Source organism: Psammomys obesus, unplaced genomic scaffold (assembly GCF_907164565.1).
Source record: "Psammomys obesus unplaced genomic scaffold, mPsaObe1.curated_primary_1811, whole genome shotgun sequence".
NCBI lineage: Eukaryota > Metazoa > Chordata > Mammalia > Rodentia > Muridae > Psammomys > Psammomys obesus.
In genome coordinates this window covers 7215329-7226949 of record NW_026586463.1, presented here as the reverse complement: position 1 = coordinate 7226949, position 11621 = coordinate 7215329, and the positions used below count along the sequence as shown (strand labels likewise).

The 11621-nt window shown below is 41.2% G+C and overlaps 1 protein-coding gene across 3 annotated transcripts in view; it reads right to left on the bottom strand.

Annotated features, from left to right (window-relative positions):
• Positions 1-316: 316 nt before the first annotated feature.
• The window catches only part of Ercc8 (ERCC excision repair 8, CSA ubiquitin ligase complex subunit), a 46609-nt gene continuing 35304 nt past the window's right edge, over positions 317-11621 (bottom strand). For all 3 annotated transcript variants that reach the window (XM_055601956.1, XM_055601957.1, XM_055601958.1), the window contains 2 exons: positions 9414-9497; positions 317-1006 (listed from right to left, as the gene is read on the bottom strand). In XM_055601956.1, the coding sequence (XP_055457931.1) occupies positions 938-1006; positions 9414-9497 (153 nt within the window). In that variant the 3' untranslated portion in view covers positions 317-937. The remainder of the gene's footprint in view (positions 1007-9413; positions 9498-11621) is intronic.

Below are 11621 nucleotides of genomic sequence, written 5' to 3'. Positions count from 1 at the left end.
ACACACACACACACACACACACACACACACACACACACACACACACACACACACAGCTGGGGAAAACTTAAAATAATCACTTCTGAGTTGACACAAGAAAAGAACAATAGAAATTTTATTACAACATTGTGTTTAATCTAGATCCCTGAATGGAGCTTGTTGCGTTTCATAGAAAGGAATGGAGGACAACCCCTCAATTGCAAGCTGCCCTCTGAAAGTTATACCAAGTGGTCAGGGATTGCCCACGTGATAGGATGTTCAGACTGTAAGAGACATGAGCTGTCAACATTCAACATAAAACAAGAAGACAGTCAAGTTACATGAAGCCATTTAATAGGAATAAAAGGACCATAGAGTGATGTTACCTTTGCAATAAGCACTGTTTATCTAATCATCATTGGTAATATCCTCTCTGAAGGTGGAAAGGACAGGCTGCCGGCACAGCCAGGGGAACCAGACCCGACACATTCCTCCCAGATTACACCTCCCATCTCCTCAGACCCACCTCAGGCCCCTGCTGAGAACAACGACTTCTGTTCCTGTACTGTGCCTTAGGGACTGGCCTGCCACCACAGCAAACAGGCTCAAGGAGAGAAGCTTTGACTAAACTACAGAAGTCTAATTTAGGGTTTTATACATATTAACCAAAAACAATGAAACACACACACCACACACACACACACACACAAACACAAGAGGGGCAGTAGGGTACACACCTGTAATCCCAGCACTTGGGAAGCAGAGGCAAGAGAATGGCTGCAAGTTTGAGCCTTGTCTGCTCTATACAGTTCTAGGATAGCTCCAGGCTAGTCACGGTTACATAGTAAGACCTTGTCTCAAAAACAGTAGCCAAAAGAAGAGCCCTAAGCTAAAGTCCACACAGACACTGCTGATGTAGAAGCCCGATGGACAAGGAGCAAAGCAGCAGAGCCGACAGTCACCCTTCCTCATCACTGCTGCTCCAGGCATCCTCAAACGCTGGATTCAGCTGGGATTTGGTTGCAACCTAAAGAGAGAGAGAGAGAGAGAAGGGGTGGGGGTGGAATCTGTTTTATTGTATTTCATACTTTTAGGCTCATAATTGTTATGAACAGGCTATAAAACATCAATTCGATTATTTGGACAAGGTATTACTGCTAATTTAAAAACAAAAGTAATGTAAAGATAATGCAAATTCATTTAAAACTGACAAAGCTTATTTTTCCCTCATAATCTATTTCCTTCAAAGCCATCCCTTCACAAATGCATGTATAGATCTACACAGTTCCAAAGGAAACCCAATAACAACTCTGCTTGACCATCTGAGATATGCATTTGAAAATGCCCCAAGTTGTCCCAGGGTAACAGCGTCACGGCAGAACCAGGTCTGACCTAGGTTTGCCTGACTCTAAGGAGGACTGGTACATGTATATGTATGTTCTTTGTGTTATGCTGAACTATGCAGCCACAAACACAAACTATGCAGCCTTCCTGGGAAATGGCAAGTTACTCATTTAACAGCTCAGAGAAAACAGTTCAAACATGAGTTAAACTGTAAACATTCACATATGCAAGCCATTCTCATTCCAACTGACTTCTCTCCTGGGGTACACAACAGTCACATTCTACCTGCATGCACACGAACCTATTAAGAGTAACATTTCATGGAATCAAATAACCTTAGCATGTAGCACTTTACATTAAAGAGTTATTCACATATTACAATTGAAAATAGGAACAGTATATTTTATTTATTCATTTTTGTATTTCAAAACAAGGTTTCTTTGTGTCATCCTAGCTGTTTTGCAACTTCTGTAGATCAGGCTGGGTCTTGAACTTAGAGATCCACCTGCCTCTGCCTTCTAACTGCTAGGGTTGTACATGGCCACATCCAGCTTATTTTATTATTTTTATTGAAAATTCATTAAATTTTTATTCAAATTAAAGTTTTGTTAAAAATAAAAATATTTATATGTATGGATATTTGCCTGTGCACTACTTATATGCCTGGTGCCTGCAGATGCCAGAAGAAAGCATTAGCTAGCCCGGGACTGGAAGTGTAGATGACTGTCATCCCCGTGTGGGTGCTGGGAATTGAATTCAGGTCTAGAAGAGGGCACAAGATAGCCTGGGACTGGAGGTTACAGGTGACTGTGGGCCACTCAGGTCCCCTAGAAAATCGGCCAGTGCTCTTAACTGCCAAATCATCTCTCCAGCCCGCAGCAGTGATTTGAAAAGATAGGGCTTCATAGCTCTAACACTTAAACACAAGTTCAACTCATTTCATCTTTATGACAGGGCTTCCCTGTGCAGCCTAGGTCGGCTTCCCTATCACAGTGCCTGCCTCAGCCTCTGAAGTACTGGGGACACAGCCTGCGCCATATTTGCCTCTCAACTTGACTCTTCTATGTGTTTTAATTTCTCATACCTGAGCTATCGGTCACAAATTACAACAAGCTATTTAATTTCTTGTAAAATGCTCTCCTCTATGTAAACCACAGTAGCTTTATTTTTTATTTGTTTTTAATATTTTCATTTGGTAAATTACTGTTATAATTCCCAGCATGGCCCACAAAGTTATAATTTTGATATATATATAGTGATTCCCCCAAAGCAGGACAGATTAAACAAATATGCAAAATAAATGTCTAAATCCAACTATTCAAAATCCAGTCCTCCAAAGAGGCTGTATGCTAAAACCAATGTAGCCACAATAAACTAAATAAAAAATGTGATGCAATCTGAAAACATTCATTTGGTTTTGGACAGTTGCCTAAATATGCATAAATGTGCCTTTTCTCATTCATTTGGTTTAAGACACAAAGAAAATAACTCCCAGAGTCATATTGGCTGTCATGGTAGTAGAGTCAGGTATAAAATTTATTTGGTTAATAGCTGCTAGTCAGTACCAACGTTATGACCCATGTAAAGTTTATTTTTGGTGTCTTTTGACATAGCCCTTTTTTTCTAAAGGAACTAAGAATATGAAAAACATTTTAGTTATTAGTTATTTTCTTCCATTTCTATTTGAGTTGCTTAAATTATCATACGGGGTAATTTAAACACAAAACTATAAAAAAACTACTTCATACACATTTTATATCCTTGAAGTTAGGGATATTTAACACTGCTTTCCAGAGATGATATGTTCAATTACACAGCAGACTTTAAGGGCCATCAAGTTTAAGCCTGCTCCAATACTGTTAGCTCATGCACAGGTGAGTTCTACTGCCCGTCAGAAGGGCTAGGACATTATCACACCAGTGCACAATTTAAAAGCACTACTTTACCAGGCAACTGCTTTTTGTAAATTTCAAGTAAGAGAGGCCACTGTTTCAGGCCAGGGCGCATGCCTCATTCATCTCTGTTTAACACCTTCATCTAACGTTCCCCCCATCCTTAAATATTTTATTTATTATAACTTATTCACTTTGTATCCCAGCTGTAGCCCCTTCCCAATCCCATCTGCCCTCCCTCTTCTCCTCCCATGCCCCTTTCCAAGTCACTGATAGGGAAGTCGTTTTCTCCTTCCATCTGACCCTAGCCTATCAAGGCTCATCAGGACTGGCTGCATTGTCTTCCTCTGTGGCCTGGCAAGGCTGTTCCCCAATAGAGAAAGGTGACCAAAGAACCACCCATTGAGTTCATGTCAGAGACAGTCCCTGTTCCCATTACTAGGGAACCCTCTTGGACACTGAGCTGCCATGGACTACATCTGTGCAGGGGTTCTAGGTTATCTCCATGAATAGTCCTTGTTTGGAGCATCAGTCTCAGAAAAGACCCTGTGCCCAGATTTTTTGGTTTTATTGCTTTCCTTGTGGAACTCCTGTTACCTCCAGGTCTTTCATCTCCCTGTTCTTTCATAAGATTCCCTGCACTCTGTCCAAAGTTTGGCTATGAGTCTCAGCATCTGCTTTAATACCTGCTGGGTAGAGTCTTTCAGAGGCCCTCTGTGGTAGGCTCCTGTCATTCCCAGTTTTCTCTCTCGTCTGATGTCCATCCTCTTTCCTTTCTGAATGAGGATTAAGCATTTTACCCATGGTCCACCTTCTAGCTCAACTTCTTTAGGTGTACAGATTTTAGTATGAATATACCATATTATATGTCTAATATCCACTTATGAGTATATACCATGGTGTGTCTTTTTGTTTCAGGGATACCTCACTCAGGATGATCTTTACTAGATCCTTCCATTTGCCTGCAAACTTCATGATTTTCTTGTTTATAATAGCTGACTAGTATTTCCATTGTGTAAATATACCACAAGTTCTGCATACATTCCTCCATTGAGGGACATCTGGGTTGTTTCCAGATTCTGGCTATTATGAATAGAGCTGCTATGAACATGGCTGAGTAAATGTCCTTGTTATGTACTTGAGCATATTTTAGATATATGCCTAGCAGTGGTATAGCTGGATCTTGAGGTAGCACTATTCCTAATTGTCTGAGAAAGAGCCAGATTGATTTCCAAAGTGGTTGTACAAGTTTACATTCCCACCAGCAATGGAAGAGGGTTTCCCTTTCTCCACAACCTCTCCAGCATGTGTTGTCACTTGTGTTTTTGCTATTAGCCATTCTGACCGGTATAAGGTGAAATTTCTGGGTCATTTTGATTTATTCACAGCCATATGATCGTTTGAGATAGGCACTGTCATGCTGCAGATCCAAATGTAAACAAACAGATTTTAAAATGCCACACATGGAGGTGATCCAAGATGGCAGCAAGCAAGGCACACCTTAATGGAAGGGGACAGGATCCGAATCTCTGAAATTGTTGAGTGAAGAGGCGGATGAAGTCAGAACACTACATTGAGGCTTCCTGGTGAGAGGGGACAACCCATGGATTGTAGAGTTTGGATCCAGGTCACCTGTGGACATCTCCTGGGTCTGAGGGGTGACTATTCGATCCCCCTGCACTTCCCCTTGCCCCAAGCACAGGCCTCCCTGCTCTGCAGAGGTGGCAGTGATTCCCCCAAGCAGGAGTATGTGTGCTCAGTGACCAAGTAAGGGTTTCCCTGCCTGGCCACCAAAGAGCGGACACCACTGAGCTGACGGATCTCCTACACTTTCATTTGCCTCTGCGGGCTCAAATCTGAGAGTAGAGAATAGGGAGAACCCCTGTGCTTTCCACTAGCCCATGAGTGAGTGAGTGCACTTTCAAGTGAGTGTGTGCAGAGCCCCAGATCCAGGGTTCCACTAAGCTAGCAGCCAGACATGGGATCCCTCTCACCCATACCCTCACTGTGGGTCAGCATTCTCAACACTGAAGCCCCTGTTCTGTGGGTTTCCCAGGGGAGTCCAGGCAAACAATTCCTGGAACCAAGATGGTGTAACCCAGGCAGATCTGAAAACGTGGAGGACAGTACTACAGGTTGGGGGCCACTGCGGTATTCAGGGCACTTGTGCATGCACACTGCACCCACAAACAGTGGCAGCACCCTCACCTATGCTTTTGCTCCACTCTACCAAGCATGTACACACTCTAACACCTGTCCTTCAAGGCACACTTCCATGCACACTCCCGTGCTTGCACACATGTGCCTGTGACCTTCTTCCCTTGGCTACAGCTGAAACACCAATATCCACTCTCGAACCAGTGGACCTCTCTCATCTTCCTGAAGAATACTCCAGGCACCAGAGACATAGGGGCCCAGTCTGAAGTACAGACTCCAGTAACAAACAGCCAAGGTTACGGATAAGCAGATGGGTAGGGGCCGGCGTAAGAATACATCCAACAAAAATCAGGACATCATGGCTTCACCAGCAACCCCCAAAATCAAGGGATATTCTAATTCATCTGAAACACAGGAAAATTATCTGAAGTCTATGTTAATCCAGTTATTAGAGGCACATAAAGAGGAAACAAACAAAGCTCTCAAAGAAATACAGGCAAATATAGTCAAACAAATAGAGGCACATGTAGAGGCACAAGTAGTGGCATATCGAGGGGAAATGAACAAAAAAATAGAGACCATTATGGAAAGACAGGAATCTACATCCAAACAGATGAAGGAAATGATGCAAGACATGAAAACAGAATTAGAATCAATAAAGAAAACACAAACAGAGAAAACCCTGGAGCTGGAGAACTTAGGAAAAGATCAGGAACTACAAAGGTAAACATCACCAACAGAATACAAGAGATGGAAGAGAGAATTTCAGGCACTGAAGATACAATTGCAGAAATTGATGCATCTCTCAAAGAAAAAGTAAAATTGGAAAAGTTCCAAACACAGAACATCCAAGAAATCAAGGACACCATGAAAAGATGAAATCTAAGAATAATAGAAATAGACAAAAAAGAAGATTCCAGGCTACAAGGTTCAGAAAAAAATTTCAAGAAAATCATAGAAGAAAATTTTCCACACTTAAAAAAAAAAGAGATGCCCATAAACATATAAGAGGCCTACAGAACACCAAATAGAGTAGAACAGAAAAGAAGCTCCTCACGTCACATAACAGTCAAAACACTAAATCTACAGAACAAAGAAAAAATATTGAAAGTAGCAAGGGAAAAAGGCCAAGTAACATATAAAGGTAGACCTCTCAGAATCACACCAGACTTCTCAGCTGAAACTATAAAAGCCAGAAGGGCCTGGACAGATGTCATGCAGATTCTAAGAGACCATAGATGCCAACCTAGACTACTGTATCCAGCAAAGTTTTCAATTAACATAAAAGGAGAAAATGAAATATTCCATGACAAAACTAAACTTAAACAACAACTACACAGCAACCTAGCCCTAAAGAAGATACTAGAAGGAAAACTCCAATCTAAGGAAATCAACCACACCCAAGAAAACACAGGATATAGATAACTTCACAACAAAAAATTAAAAGAAAACAAGCACAGAAACACAGTAACATCACTAATTCCACAGTAAAAGGAACTAACATTCATTGGCCACTATTATCTATCAACATCAACTGATTTAACTCTCCAATAAAAAGGCACAGACTAACGGAATGGTTGTGGAAACAGGATCCAACATTCTACTGCATGCAAGAAACACACCTCTGCAACAAAGATAAACACTACCTAAGAGTAAAGGACTAGAAAAAGGTTTTTCAAGCAAATGGACCCAGAAAACAAGCTATCCTAATACCTAACAAAATAGACTTTCAACCAAAATTAATCAAAAAAGATGAGGAGAGGCACTCCACTTTCATCAAAGGAAAAATCCACCAGGATTTTCACAATCCTGAACATCTATGCCCCAAATACAAGAGCACCTGAATTTGTAAATGAAACATTATTAAAGCTTAAATCACACATGGAGCTCAACACCTTAATAGTGGGAGACTTCAACATTCCACTCTCACAAAGGGACAGATCATCTAGACAGAGGCTAACTAGGGTAAAAATGACCTTACAGAGGTCCTAAATCAAATGGACCTAATAGATGTCTATAGAACCTTTCACCCAAATTCAAGAGTATACCTTCTTTTCACAGAACCATCTCAAAAACTGACCATATAGTTGGACACAAAGGAAGCGTCAACAGATAAAAAAAAGATTGAAATAATCCCTAGTATCCTATCAGAACACCATGGCCTAAAACTAGACCTTAACAACAACATAAATAACAAAAAATTCTACATACAGATGGAAACTAAACAATTTTCTACTCAATGACAGCTAGGTCTTTGGTACCATGCTCATAGCAGTGTTATCCATAATAGGCAGATTCTGGAAACAACCCAGATGTCTCTCAACTGAGGAATGGATACAGAAATTGTGGTACACTTACACAATGGAATACGACTCAACAATTAAAAACAAGGAAATCATGAAATTTGCATGCAAATGGTGGCAACTAATAAAGATCATCCTGAGTGAGGTATCCCAGAAACAGAAAGACACATGGTATATACTCACTTATAAGTGGATATTAGACATAGTCTATAGGATAAACATATTACAATCTGTACACCTAAAGAAACTAAGCAAGAACTCCTTCTGGGTAAGAGCTCAATACTCATTCAGAAAGGCAAACGGGATGGACATCAGAAGACGGAGAAAAGAGGGAACAGGACAGGAGCCTACCACAGAGGGCCTCATAAAGACTCTACCCAGCAGTGTATCAAAGCAGATGCTGAGACTCATAGCCAAACTTTGGGTAAAGTGCAGGAAATCTTATGAAAGAATGTAATGATGAAAGGCCTGGAAGGGATAGGAGTTACACAAAGAGAGCAACAGAACCAAAAATATCTGGGCCCAGAGGTCTTTTCTGAGACTGAGAGATAACCTAGAACCCTGCACAGATGTAGTCCATGGCAGCTCAGTCTTCAAGTGGGATCCCTAGTAATGGGAACACAGGCTATCTCTGACATGAACTCAGTGGCTGGCTCTTTGATCACCTCCCCTGAGGGGTGGGGGAGGGTCAATCTTACCAGGCCACAGAGGAAGACAATGCAGCCAGTCCTGATGAGCCTTGATAGGCTAGGGTCAGATGGAAGGGGAGGAGGACCTCTTCTATCAGTGGACTGGGGGAAGGGCATGGAAGGAGGGAGGGAGAGCTGGATTGATAAGGGACAAAGGAGAGGGTTATAGTTGGGATACAAAGTGAATAAATTGTAATAAATACATAAATAAATAAATTAAAAATGTGTCACACATAATAACTCAAAGTTTAACTCCAACTCTTTCCCTTCCAAAGTTGCCATTCCATCAAGACTGAGGAAGATCAGAAGCTCTGTAGCTTTATGAGCTGGGGCCGTAGCTGACAGGCAGGCAGCACAGCACTCAGGAGACAAGGTAATGAGGGATGCAGGTGTCACCACAGGGTCGATGTAGACACACACCATCAGGTTACTGTGACTTCAGGAAAGTTGCTATGTGGCATTACCACTTAAAGAGGAAACAGAGCCTCTCTCCTGTTCTCCCGTGAACCGTCTACACTGTGGACCCTGCCAGTGAACAGGCATGGAGAAATGCTGCCCTGTCCTCAATGTGGTACAGAGTTCTGGGGAGGGGACTGCTCTTGAGGCTGCCCTTGCTGTGAATTCTTCAGAAGATTCACTGTACTGGGCACTTGTGTCCTAGTGGTGCGAAGCCATACAGGGAGCAAAAGAACAACAAAAAGAGATAGCTCTACTTCTAGGCATCTATCCTAAAAATACTTAAAATGTGAATAAATTTTTAGAATAAATTTATATTAATGTTGTTTAAAATTATTGTATCATGTCAATGAGAGAAGACTGTAACTTATATGATTATGAATCAACTATTATCTTAAAACAGTAGATACAATCTTTATTAATTAAATTCAAGAAATTACGTTTTAATATTTTTCTGAATTTTATGGATGTATGGTAACAAATTACCTCTACAACCAGGAAACAGAAAGAACTGCTTTAACCATCTCTCCCACACAAATAAAACACTAATCCTCATAATTAGAAGTCGCCTCGCAGTAGGGAAAAATACTTACTGCTTCATCACCATCAGGAACTGGCTCATATAAGGATGGTACCCAAGCAAGAATATTGCAGTCCCTGCTGCCACTGTAAAGTTCCTGTGATGTAGAAAGCAAAGACTGGTTAATTTAGAGCTGGTATCATGAGCTGTATCAGTTTTTGAAATGATTAGAGGAAGTAGGCTAATTGTTAGGATAGATTAATTCCACTAATTTAATTTCTATTCATTAAACAAAATATGATGATACTCCTCAGTTTTTAAGTTAACATCTTTAAAGTTAACGTCTTTGTGCATGACGTTAGCACAACTTCACTGAAATGCTACAAAGCCTTTGGCTGTATCCTGAAATTTCATTCTCCAAAAAGATCATACCAATGTACTTTCTATTGCTTACAGTGTCAACTCACTGTCCTAATGGAATCTTTTCTGGAATAGCCGATATAACAGGAAGCTTTACTTTATATTTTACAATAGTACCAGGATATGTCAGTGCACAAACAGTGAGAAATCCAACAGAAATTCAGTATCTTAGCAGTTCTGTGAATACTTATAAGCATGTTTTTAAGTGTTAGAAAAAGTAAAATGTATAATAGCTTCGTTGGCAAAACTGAAGCATCTACAATAAAGACTCCAATGAAGAAACCACGAGTGTCTATGAAAATAGGCCAAAGGTTCCACTTAGCTTACAGTTGTCTCCCTGGCTGCTCTTCACAAGCTTCAAGACCATCCTGTCTGCTGAGACATTTACTAACTAGAAGGACCTGTGGCAGATGCAATGTGTGCCGATACTTTATGGACATGCTATTTGCTCTCCACTGAACACCGCTCACTCAACAAAACTGAAAATAAACACATAGTTTTTCTGATTTGCTCAGTTACTAAATCTGAGTTTGGAGCTAATAAAGTCATGGTATTTGGTGGGAAGTGGTGGCACATGACTGTAATCCCAGCACTTGGGAAGTAGAGGCAGGAGGATCGGGAGTTTCAGATTATTCTTGGCTGCATAGCAAGTGTGGAGCCAGCCTGGTTCATATGAGGCCTTGTTCCCAAAAGGAAAGAACAAAACAAAACAACATGGGCAGAGCACTTCACAGGTGACAGCCCATCCTAGCTTTCTGTCTGGTCAGGAACTGAGAGCAATCTCAAGTCTAGTGTTCTTTCATTTGTTTGTTGCGAGAGGGTTTCATACTATAGCCCAGGCTGGCTTGAAACTTGCTATGCAGCCCAGGCCAACTTTGAATTCTTGACAATAATCCAGAATGCCTGGATTACAGGTATTTGTGTGTCACCATTTCCAGATTACTTGGTATCTATGTATTTATGTATGTATGAGTGTATGAATGCATGCATGTTTTACCTTATGCATATATGTGTATCATGTGTGTGCCTGGTACATGAGGAGCCAGAGAGGGTGTCAGATTCCCTGAAACCAGAGTTAGAGATGGTTATGAGCTGCCATGTAAGAGAACCCAGGTTCTCTGTCAGAGTAGCAAATGTCTCTCGCTGCTAAGTCATCCCTCCAGGTCCCTCTTGGTACAGTTTTAACTTACTCTTAGACTACTATGATAAGATAAAAAGCTTCAGCCTAGAAGAAAGTCACACCTTATAGTAAGAATATCTTGTTTAAAATTTTGGTTCTAAGTCGAGCACAGTGGCACACACCTGTAATCCTAGCACTTAGGGAGGCAGAGGCAGGTGGATCTCTGTTAGTTCAAGGCTAGCCTGGTCTACAAAGCCAGTCCAGGAGAGCCAAGGCTACACAGAGAAACCCTGTTTCAAAAAAACAAAAACAAAAACAAAAACAATTTTTTTTTCTTGGTTGTGCCTCAGAAGGACTGACCCTTGGTCCTTCAGATGACAAATTTCTTTGAATAGAGAACCACGGACATCAACATCAACTTGCCGATTTGGGGCAAGTCAAATCACATCTCTGATACTCTGGAATTCTTTTCTCAAAAACAGAAATATTTACTAGTTTATCGGGACACTGACTAGTCAGGAAAGACACTGGCTTCAGAGTTAGGAGGTGGGTCCTTGGAAGCCCCCTGAGGCTGCTGGGCTGAGGTAATGTGGTATTGCTGAAGAGTTCTCAGAGTCACATGGGGGAACTGGTAGAGCAGCTATTTTCTGCCATCAGGATATTTAGTTAGTCATACATGTTAACAAAACAACCAACACACACACACACACACACACACACACACACACACACACACACACA